This window comes from Plectropomus leopardus, chromosome 10 (assembly GCF_026936395.1).
Source record: "Plectropomus leopardus strain MGB_pleo_1.0 chromosome 10, ASM2693639v1, whole genome shotgun sequence".
In the NCBI taxonomy this organism is placed as follows: Eukaryota; Metazoa; Chordata; class Actinopteri; order Perciformes; family Serranidae; genus Plectropomus; species Plectropomus leopardus.
The window spans coordinates 32,671,747-32,683,749 of record NC_142185.1 but is presented as its reverse complement, the minus strand read 5'-3'; the positions used below and the strand labels follow the sequence as shown (position 1 = coordinate 32,683,749).

Sequence of the window (12,003 nt, the reverse complement as noted above, 5' to 3'; positions counted from 1 at the left end):
ATACATTCTGTAGAGACTGAGCAAAGTTCAGATACATCTTTTTTGTTTTTGCTCCCATTTTCACAGGTTTAGGTCAAAGATCTTAGTTTTTAATGCATTTTCATGCATGTGCAAAAATTTAGTGCGAGCTTCTTAAATGTGAGAAATGTTGCTATCCTTAGTGATTACAGTAGTAAATTGGGTGGTTGGTCAGACAAAAGAAGTAAACTGAGGATGTCACTTTGGGTTCTGGAAGAGTATTTTTCACAATTTGGTGACATAGTCGATACTGACAACAATTGTCATTAATAATAATAATAATAATAATAATAATAATAATAATAATAATAATAATAATAATAATAATAATAATAAATTAATAAATATCCCTGGACAGTATCTTTTTTCCTGAGTGTGTGTGTGTGTGGTTTTTTCTATAATACAATGAAGAACATGGATTTGTCTGGTCTCTCCAGCCAAACGCCAGGTCATGCTAGTACAATAAGGGTTTACGCTGCCTTCATGGACTCCTCAGTCTAATTTCTATATGCAATATATATATAGGCTATATTAGCACTTGCACAATTAGTTTAGATAAATAAAGCAATTCACTTAAACAAAGTGGTGGATTATTACTGGCTATTTTTTAAATAAAGAAAATACTTTAATTTTTCTATTTTTGTTCACGTCAAGTTTAAATGCTAAAATTCTGAGTCTCCTGGTTGTCCATGAACGCATCACGTGTGCAGCCCGGTGTGATGGGAGTGGAGGAGGGAGGGTTCATATCTGCGCTCGCGCTAGTGCACGGGGCTTCCGTGCACACCGACCTGCTGCAGACCGGGACGCGTCTCTGCCTCTTTCTCTCCTCTGTTGTCGTGAAGCCGAACCGGAGCCAAGCTGGAGCCGGCGGTGCACTGTCCGCCACCGGAGCCGCAGCAGTTCCAGTGGAGCGGCACCGAGCGGCAGCCTCCGCCCTGGACCGACGAACTGGCCGAAATGTCCCGACACATCTACACCCGACACGGGATAGGAGACGGGACGCAGAAGCCCGTGTTTCAGGTAGGAAGAGAACAAGTGAAACCACCGAGTCTCTCTCATCTCTTATAGTTTCTGAATTTTAAGCAGAAACACAAATATAAATACTAATATTGATAGAGAAATATTATAGATCAATACCTACGCTCCTGCTGAAACAGCAACATTGAAAATAGATTTTTAAAAAATGAACACTGATCCCACAGACACACTGAAGTGATCACTGCTGTGTGTTAAACTGAAGCTGCATGTTTCATCAGTCCTAATGAGCCCCCGAGGTGGCATTAATCACACGGCTCCTGCAGTATGATGAGGATGTGATTTATTCAAAAAGAAATGAAATTGGGTTGTTAATTATTAAGCATTTTCTGATGGGACTCCACTCATGATGCACGAGGTCCGAGTCACTTTTTTTTCCACAGCAGAAAATAGATTTTTAGCACTGTGGCAGAATTTAGGAGCTGATACTGAACAATTTACTGCATCAGTACTTCTGCTGTTAAATGCAGACGAATCCCCTTTTGCTCCATAGAGAGACGGATGATATAACAAGAAATCTCTTATGGTCTGCAAGTTTATATCATCCCACAGACTATTCAGTTTTACCATAAAAGGCAGCCGCTAACCATTATTTTCATTATTTATCTGTTATTTTCTCAATTAATCTTAATTGTTTAGTCTCTGTAATGTCAAAAGATTGAAAAAAGTGACAAACGTAGAAATGCAGCAATTAGTGAATAAATCGATTGATATCAACTCATGGCCTGCAGGCCAAATCTGGACCCCCAACTATTGTTTTTGTACAGCGCATAAAACAATGTAGAAAATACAAAATAAAGCTTGGTTATCAAAAAAAGTGTGTGTGGAGGATCCCCTGCCCTGGACAAAAGAAGCAAAGTGAAGATTTCGCTTTGGGTTTTGGGAAATTGTGGTAAACATTTTTCACAATTTTTAAAAATTATTTTAGACCCAACGATTAATCGATTAGTCTGTAAAATAATCTGCAGATTAATCAATAATGAAAATAATTGTTTGTTGCAGCTTCAGTGTTCTCTAAAGCTGTTTCATTTATTTCACATGACAAATTCTTACAATTTCTGGCATTTTTGTTTCAATTACAATCAGAATTGTTGCAGAATAATTTTATTTTAATCGGTTTATTGATTAATTGACTACTTGTTTCAACTCTAATCCCAATCCTAGCAGATAGAGCAGATTGATTTTTCAGTCCCAAAGGGAGATAACAGCTTGAAAGCAGCAGCGTGCAATAAATCATGAAACAAATGAGGTAAGAAACACAATACAATAAAAAGCCATATGTGTTAATGAAAAGACATGAGCTAAGAAATACTACAGAGTAGGGATGCAAAGCGTAAGCTCTTTCTTTAATCAATTAAATGTTAAAATAACAGTCGATTAATTATTTGAAAAAAAAAACTTTGCCCATTTCAAACACCAAATTCATTGTATCCTGAGTCAAAGCTCACAGCAACATATTTCATATATTCTGACAGCATTTCACAGCCTATCGATTTTAATTTCACATGTTTGATTAAAATCTTAACAACATCGATCAATTGCTATCATTCTCACTACAGAGATAAACACGGAGGACATTGTAGATTTTGTCATGTGTTTTATTATCTAATGTGGTAAAATCACAGAAACTTTGAACATACATCTCTATGGTAACTGGGTTTATTTAATCTGCTGATGACGACTGTGATACAATTAAAAAAGCTCCAGAAAAACTGAGTATGTGGAACATAAGCAGTTTTTTGACTAAATATCTTGAGATTTTGGACTCTTGATCGGATTAAACAAGCAAACCACGTCTCAGTTTTACAAGAAATTATCAGCAGATTAATCAACAAGAAAATAACGGTTAGTTTCACGGATGAATGTCAGAAATAAGAGCAGCTGTGTGCACATTTTGTTTCTGGAAGTTTGAAGCATCCGTTCCCCCCCGACGCTCTCCAAAGTCACAGGAGGACATGATGTCTCCCATGCAGCGCTAGAAAAGCTTAGAAGTTGTTTATCATATTCACGCTCATGCATCTCAGGTGAAGTGTTACCTCATTTTTTACACATTGACTACAGCGTGAAAATGGGTCACACAGAGTGCATCTGTGCAGCTTAGCAACGTTCATGCAAAAGAGATGCATTATGGATTTGGTTAAATATAAGGATCGGTAAAAGGCTGACTCGAGCTGTCAGAGGAGAAGCTGCAAAGAGCCAGAGTCCTGTCAGCACCCGGGGGCTGAAATGCTGGTTGTGATGGGACTGCTGGAGGGAAGGTGACCTTGAGTTACTGGGGAGGAGAGTAAGAGATATAGATAGAGTCGAACAATGACAGAATCACATTTGCAGAAAATAAAAATATTGTTTTAGGGGTTAGCAATATAAAGATATTTTCTCGTATCGAGATATGAGACTATATATCGTCTTAGATATTGGATATTGTTATATCGTGATATGGAGTAAATTGTGTTTTTTCCTGATTTTAAAGGTTGCATTACAGTAAACTGATATATCAACTTATCAGACATCTCTACTTGTTTTAATACTTTAATACTGTAATACTTTACCCACTTAGTTATTATAGCTACATTATGAATGATTATTGATCAAAAATGGAATTGTGTTATTTTTATTTTTTCAAAGTACCAGTAGTCATTCGTACAATATTGTCACGTCAAAGAGGGTATTTGGTTCAAAATGGCATTCTCTCACCCAGTTTTTGCATTAATGAAGTGCTTTTGAGGAGTTTTAAGTATCGAGATATAGCCTAAAAAAATCGCAAAATAATTTTCAACCCCCCTCGTCCAGCCCTGTGATATTTGTGTGTTTTGTCCTCACCAGGCGAACCGAGGGACTTACTCCAGACGCAGCCGGTTGAAGAGGTCCGACGGCAGCACCACCTCCACCAGCTTCATCCTCCGACAGGTGGGACTCTTTACACGTCTTTGAGTGCCTAGAAAAGCTCTATATAACCTTTTATATAACCTAATCTGTTATTGTTATTATTATTATTATTATTATTATTATTATTATTATTGTCATACTACATCAGCAGGGCTCGTTACCTGTCTGAGATATATCCTTTTTTATAGTAAACATCTTAGAAATAATGAAAAAGCCAGTCTGAGAAGATCGGATTTTAAAAATCAGATTTACTGTTTGCAACTCCAGTTGACTTTTTGCTAAGCCCCGCCCTCGAACGCCATGAGCCATTCCCGTTACCTACATCTCATATAAACAGAGCCCACCCACCTGAAAACCACTAACTCTTTTGTAACATGATAAAGAAAGTAGGGCTGGGCTTAAAACGATAACAATATCAATCGCGATATAACTTTTCCTCGATTTAAATATGAGATGTAGTCCATAGAATGTCGATAGAACGCATTCCAGCCATGTTCGCTCCGCTCTCGTTGTACATCGGTGTCTCCGCTGGTGTCTGCCGGTATCTCCGAATGTCCGCTCCGCTCTCATTCTCCGTCGGTGTCTCCGCCGGTGTCTCCGTCGGTGTCTCCATCGGTGTCTCTGTCGGTGTATCTGAATGTCAGCTCCACTGTCATTCTCCGCTGGTGTCTCTGCCAGTGTCTCCACTGGTGTCTCCACCGGTGTCTCCGCTGGTGTCTCAGACGGTGTCTTCGACAGTACCCACTGAAGACTGGTATAAGTGGCAGCTGTCTCCCCCCACCCTCCTTCTGCTCCGTGTGTGTGACGGGGACATGATGAGAGGACACGCTGGATGCGGTTTGAGTTCAGGTGTAGCCAGTTTCCAGCTCGGTTATGCAGAAAGAATAAGCTGAAATCTGATGTTTGATGCGCTGGCTTTCTTTTGCAGCTTCAGAGGTTGTCGCTTGGGAGCAACACAGCTTTTTCATGCATTTGAGCATAAAATTTGATTTGAAGTAGCTTTTTTAAAAAGTGTATTTTTACCGTGAAAGTCTGTGAGTGTGTGCAAATTATCTGGTAGTCTAATGCATTATACCAAATCCAAGTACTCCAGTACTAGTGACTGGTTACCAGTTTTGGGAACTTCCTTTTTATGAGGAACTTGAAAATGTTTTGGTTTCACTCATACAAGTCTGGTTCAAGTGAAAAGTGAACAAAAGGACAATGACATCAATATACACGTTGCCAAAGCTGGAGCTTTTGGCCTCTTTAAGGAATCGATGACCTTGATTTGTATCAGCCTGGGAATTCAGCCTGCTCAGCTGCATAGGAGGCGTCTTTGTATAATTGATGAGGTCGGGTTAGGCAGGGCTGTTTGAATGCATTTGCTGCCGCCTCCTTTATATGTGCCACTGTAAAACAAATTCAAATTGGTTACCTGTATCGAGTCCCTTCTGTTGTTCATGGTACATAGGGGAGTTCCCCTGGACTTTGACATCCTGCTAACAAGTTACCAAGGGAACTGAGGCTGCAGAGGCCATTCAGCGTCTCAAGGACAGTGAGTCATTGGCTACCTTTGTGTCCCGAACACCCTCTCACTTTTTTTTCAATGCCTCTTACACTTCTCTATACCTGACCTCCAACTCCTCCATCATCTGCACCGGAGATGCAGTGACTTGAAATCAAAATGAATCAGGTCGGAGGCTTTTTCTCGTGGGCATGCTAACAAAAGCACCTGACAACTTGTCAAATCTAAAAGCCAGATGTGATTTATGATAGTCTCACATTCCCAGATCTATGGCTGCTTCATTCTGTATCACATGTAGGCCAGTTTTCTTCATATGTACTGTGTGAGTAGCTTGTGAGGAATTGAAGGTCACACATATTATTTTTGATTTTCGATATGCAGTCTAATTATGCCTCTGAGCTGGTGATAGTTGAAGCCGAAGGCATTATGTTTTTCAGGTTGTCTAACCGTTGGTGCGTCTCACTCTTGTGATATCTCAAGAACCCCTTGTGGGTATTTATTCAAATTTGGCAAAAAGGTCCACAAAGGACTTAACAATGAACTGTTTTGATTTTGGTGCTCAAAGGTTAAGGTCACCGTGATATTGTCTGTCTCGTTCTCATAAGCGTGAAATCTCACCTTTTGGGATATTTTTCAAATTTGGCAAAAGCATCCACTTGAACTCGGTGATGAACTCATTTCACTTACTCTAATTTGTCACAAATGTTCACCTGGACTCAAGGATGAAGTGATTAGCATTTGGTGGTGATAGGTCAAAGGTCAAGGTCACTGTGACCTCATCTTTCTCATTCTTGTGATTGCAATATCCTAATACTGCTTGAGAGATGTTTTTCAAATTTGGCACAAATGTCCACTTGGACTCAGTGCTGACCTGATTTGACTTTTGTGGTCATAGGTCAAAGATATGTATCACTGAGATGTAGTTTGTCTCATTCTCATGAACGTGATGTCTCAAGGACACCTTGGGGCAAATTTTTTAAATTTTGCTCCAACGTCCACTTGGACTCAATGATGCATTGATTATAAAGTCATGGTTAAGGGTCACTGTGACTGCGTTTGTCTCATTCTCATAAACGCATTATCTCAAATAGGCCTTTAAGCAATTTCCTTGAATTTGGCACAAATGTCCATTTAGACTCAAGTATGAACTGTTTGGAATTTCATGGTGAAAGGTTAAAGGTCAAGGTCACTGTGACCTCATGAAACATGTTATTATCCATAACTCAAGAATTCGTTGGCTAGTTTTACAAAAAAGTCTAACAGGGAAAAATGATGATGACAATATAGATCCAAAAGGTCAAAGGTCAAAGTCACTGCTACATCGTAATGTTATGCGAAAACACCGTTCTGGCCGTTACTTAACGTCATAACTCAGGAAAAGAAGCAGAAACGTTTGGTCGGATACAGAATTGGTGACACCAATCTTGGGTGTCCACCATGAAACTGTGCTGGTTGTATAGATCTTCTGTGCTGTCGGAGGGAAGACGCGTGTGAAACATCCATGTTTTCATCCACATATATGTAAACTGTAAGTGTGACGTGACCGGTGCCCGGAGGCATAGTGGGGAGATGATAATTTTAGTTTTTTAATTGCATATCAAATAAACCTGTTCGGTGCCAACACCAGATGATGACGAATTCTCGTGAATAGTACAGTCCTTCAGAGTTCTTCATAGCTTTGTGTTTTAATTACACAAGAGTGAAAGTACTGTATGTTCTACCTGTTGACATCCCCCGTTAATTATTGAACAGTCACTGCATGAAATCGGCACAGAGCAATTATGCTGCTCCCAGGGAGGAGGAAAATCAAGACGCAATGGATGAGGGGAAGAAAATGAAACAAACTCACAAAAAAATTAAAAAGACAAATACAAATAACCAAAAGATAAGTAAGTACAGAGAAATGTACACATGAAGAATCTTACTCACTCCTTATTACACGCTCACAGATTTCTTCAACACCCCCGCTGTGATTTGTGTCATCACCGGTGTGATCGTCATCAGGTGAGAAGAGGAGCAGCGGGCTCTCTTTGATTCCCTCGTGTATCCATAGTAACATCCGCCCTTCAACAACAGGGGTCAAGCCCAGCAGGTTGATTAGCAGGAAGCTGCACCTCCTCCTCCTCCTCCTTTTGAGGAGTAAGTGCACATTTTTTACAGTAAATGCTCACATGAAAGGAGATAAAGCGGAGAGAAGGCAGCCTCTTATCAGATTTTGATATCCTGCGGCTTCATTTTAGATTAAATAAAGCAATTTAAAGGAAGTTTATCTTAATCCTAATCTCAATTCTGTGCTTTGAAATCCTGCTTTTATGACATAGAGGAAAAGCCTGGAATGGTCATTGAACTGAGGATTTGACTTATAAGGGTCAGTTTGACCCACAATCAAAAATACAGACTTTTCCTTTTATCTGTTTTGATATTTTTCCATTTTAAATGTTTTGGTGTAAGTTTTATGGTTGGGTAGTTACTTTCGTAATCAGGATTTTGTAATCAGGCTGCAAAAATAAGTAACTATAATCAGCTAAGATCACTTTGTTTTTTAAAGACTGTGATTACATTAGTATGCATGCCAGGTTAGTAGTTGGCAGTGTAACTTTGTAATAATACCGTAGAAAAACACCATGCGCCTGCTCATAAAGACGTTCTTCTACAGAGCAGTGAGGATAAACAAACAAGAAGACGATGGTGATCACACACACGAGAACGACAGCTGATAACTAGTGGTGCAACAAATCTACACTTTGCACAAACACAGCTCGGTAGTCCGCCATTGTTGTTATTGTTTTCCTCCTATTTGCACACGGCACAGAAGGGGTTGCGTTTTTTTGAGCGCTCTGGAGCCTGGTTTAAAAAGTTCATTTTTAGGGCCCCTAAACGCCCTTGTCATGTGAACAAAACCTCAAACTGTAGTAGAAGTTTAACGTTTCATGCAAGAATGGTTGCTGTGTAAATGACCCATTGTTGGTGCTTTGAACACTATAAGCTGAGTGCCATCTCTTCAACCAATATCTCCAACACTCAGCAACTCACAAAACAATCTATGATGATAAATAACATTACACGTTAGAGATAAACTATGTGTTTTTGATTTTGGGGTGAACTGTCCGTTTAAGAGCGAAACATGCTGATATGTTGCACTCAAAAGCCGTGAAAACTTTTCAGATCCGAAGTATTTCTCGTGACTAAATGAACAAAAAACAAAGTTGGAGTTTGGAAACAGTCAAACACTCCAGACCTCGGCTTCACGACGACTGTGTGGGTGTGGTTTGATGATATTTGATTGACTGTGTTGGCAACATGAGCAAACAACCCTGCAACTGTCATCAGACTGTGACTCAAATATTGCTAATTTCATTGCACCCACTTGAAAGCAGCGCGGACAGAAAGCACAGATACAAAAAACTCTGTTTACTTTGGCAGATAACGGAGCCCATCACTCAGGAAACAAGGTGATGGGCGAAATATGTTTTCAAGGCCTTTAAGTGGAGTCTGAATCCACCGCACTATTGACTTTAAGTATTAGGGTTAAGGGAGGATGAACTGAGTCTGAGCGATGACCTCATACACGTCAGTCCATATAAGGCGAAAGGAAGTGAAGAGGAGAGAAATGTTAAAAGAAAAAATGACTTTGAGTGATTGTTATGAAATGTTCTGTTGATTTCGAAGGACAGAATGTATTCGAGCAGATATGTTTGACCAGTATGAGTCACCGCTGATCACTGTGTATCAGAGAGATGCTGGTGTGTAGCTGATTCTCCCAGATGATGTCTGTGCCGAACATCTACGTGCACAGATGTTTGCCTGTGCGGCCGGTGAGCGGACGCCTGAACGCTTTCCGGGGGCCGACCTCTGAGCTCCACGATAAGAGGATGCCAAAGCTCGGCAGATGTTTGCTCTCAGGAATAATCCAGAGCTGCAGCGTTGAAGTGGCACAGAGGACGTTTGCTCTGTTTCCACAGTCTTTGATATTCGTGTTTGTTGAGAGCTAATATGCAGCGTTTGCGTGCACGTGATGGCCTCCTCATACATCCTGCGTCAGAGCGCCGGTTGTGCGTCTTCTCAGGATTTAAGTGTCAGCAAAATGCAATTAATCCCATCAGTATGTGAAGCTAGGTCAGCAGCAGACACAATGGAGGAATGTTTTTCAAGAGTAACTACTGATGTTTCTAAAACCAAACTCAAGACCTGCCTTTTTACTCTGGCTTTTAAGTGAACTTTACAATATATTGACTATTTATTTATACATTTTAGTCTGTTTTGCAGTTTTATAAAATATCATTTTATTGTTTTAATCATTTTTATAAATTATTTCACTTTATGCTGTTATCCTTTCATTTTTTTAAATCTACTATTTAAAGTATTATTATTATTGTTGTTGTTATTATTAATTATTTTATAATATTTTAGTTTATTTTATTTATCTATAAGTTTTAGCCTGCTTTTCATGTTTCCTCACTTATGGTAGCGTTTCCTCAGTTCCCATTTTTAATGAGTACCTATTTTAGTGCTTTAATTCATTACTTATTAGTTATTGAAATTAGTTATTTTCAAGTCACTATGCCATATATAATATATAAATGTATAGTTTAAGTTTGAATTTATTTATATTCGTGGACAGATGCAGAAGTTACAGTAAAATAAGTAAAACTATATATGTGAAATTTACACAATAAAAAGACTATATATAAAATCAAATATGAAACTGTACACCTATATTTTTGTACCGATACACACCATAAATCAAATGCTAAAATACAGCCATGCATACATTTAAAAAGCCATGAAAACAGTAATATACAACACCACAAAATTATACAGCCAAAGGAAATATATAAAATCAATATAGTATTTTTGATGAGTCTCTGGATTTTACATATATTTCTACTGCAGAGGGCTGTAACAGTTTGTGGTAATGGGCAAAGAGCCACATCGAGAAGAGAAAACAAAGACAGCATGTGCGTATAAACAACTTGACACAAAATTGGACTTGACACAAAATTTGATGAAATATAATAAAATGAAATCAATGTGTACTGAAGCAGAAGAAGAGGCAGGTGGGGAAGCTTGGCAGGAACTTGTTGACAGCCATCTCAGCTGATACCATGAAGAGAAAATGAATAAACATAACAATTCCTATAACGGACGTTATCTGTTAAAACTGGCCCATTTATTGTTTTTCTGTCTGTTGTTGGACCAAAAAGCAACACAAGGAAAATTTCTGGTTTGAAAGAAAAAAAAGCTACATTTAGGTTAGTGATATTTACAATAATGTAAAATGGAAGTCTTCTACAATCATGGATGGACACAAGTTTTATGTGTGCAAATGTATGTTAGTTCACTCTTGAAGCTGGAGCCGGCAGTTTATTTTTGGCATCATTGGACAAAAATGCCATATTAAAGTAAGACTCCTGCACCTCCTCTCGGCTCAGTTTTCTCTGAATGCAACTCAGAATTTTGCAAGTTGAATCAGATGTGGTTGTTCAATACGAATAATTGACAAATCAGGATGTTTTTCCATGTAAAGTTTGAACAGGGCTAAAGGGGCATCACTTAAAATTGTAAACAAACTAACTGCACTCACGATGGGTCACAAGTGCATGATGAAATTTTTGGAAACAGTTGTTTCAAAAGCCAGAGACTGTAAATAGCATGCTTTAAATTCACTACTGAGCAGAAGAGAGAGGATAATGTTGCCTCAGCGTCTTATGATGCAGAGTCTCTCTTCCTCTCAGTGCTGCTGCATCACATCAGCTGCAGCTTGTATCAAAGAGTGTCATAGACGTTAAGAGCGCTCACTCGACAGCAAAGTCTTGGAAACAAAACGTCCCTAAAAGTACCCTGCACAGCACACTGACTAGCAAAAAAAATTTAAAAAATGACTGCCTGACTTGAATGTGACAGAAGATTTGAGAGACTTTCTGTTGCTGCCTCTATACAAGTTAGACCCATCACTGCTGCCGGGTACCAGCCCGCTGTTACACCGGCACTGGGACATTTGCGTTGGTTGAATTTGGGCAGCCACAGCTGTTGCCCGAGCTACTGTGCTTCCTGGGAATCAGTCCACCACTGCAGGGCGTGAGGCGGAGGGACTACTGTATGTAGCTAGCTCGCTAATTCTTGTCTCATTTGTGATCTGATAAACAGAGAGAGAGCAGGACAAAGAGAGGTTAAGTGAATGCGCTGCGGGCGACTCTACAATGACATAAGCTTAAACAGATCAATATATGGAAACACTGGGTTACCGTTTGAAGCGTGTGCATATATATGTCCGAACTAGTTCAACAGAGTTACAACAATCACATGCAGCCCTTCATGTTGACATCAAACAGTTTGGAGAGAGGGGAGGTGTCAGACTTTAAAAGCTTTTATTTTGAGACCCTTTATTTACCCAACAAGGTTCATGATCCAGGTCTGAATAATAGGGAGGAAAATGCACTCAGTATGTTTTGGTTGAGCTACAAAATATTGCCTGTTCTCATGAGAAACCATCTTTTTTTTGCCATGTAAATTGAAAACTAAATGTACAGTAATGGATTCTGCTGCAGCTGTAATGT

General features: G+C 39.2%; 1 protein-coding gene across 4 annotated transcripts in view; it reads left to right on the top strand.

Annotated features, from left to right (window-relative positions):
- Nucleotides 1-775: 775 nt before the first annotated feature.
- The window catches only part of cacnb4a (calcium voltage-gated channel auxiliary subunit beta 4a), a 48,201-nt gene continuing 36,973 nt past the window's right edge, over nucleotides 776-12,003 (top strand). For 2 of the 4 annotated variants that reach the window (XM_088083647.1, XM_088083646.1), the window contains exons 1-2: nucleotides 776-1,038; nucleotides 3,877-3,960. In XM_088083647.1, coding sequence (XP_087939773.1) covers nucleotides 976-1,038; nucleotides 3,877-3,960 — 147 coding nt within the window. In that variant the 5' untranslated portion in view covers nucleotides 776-975. The remainder of the gene's footprint in view (nucleotides 1,039-3,876; nucleotides 3,961-12,003) is intronic. The other 2 variants (XM_088083645.1, XM_042494874.2) reach the window with 1 other exon arrangement.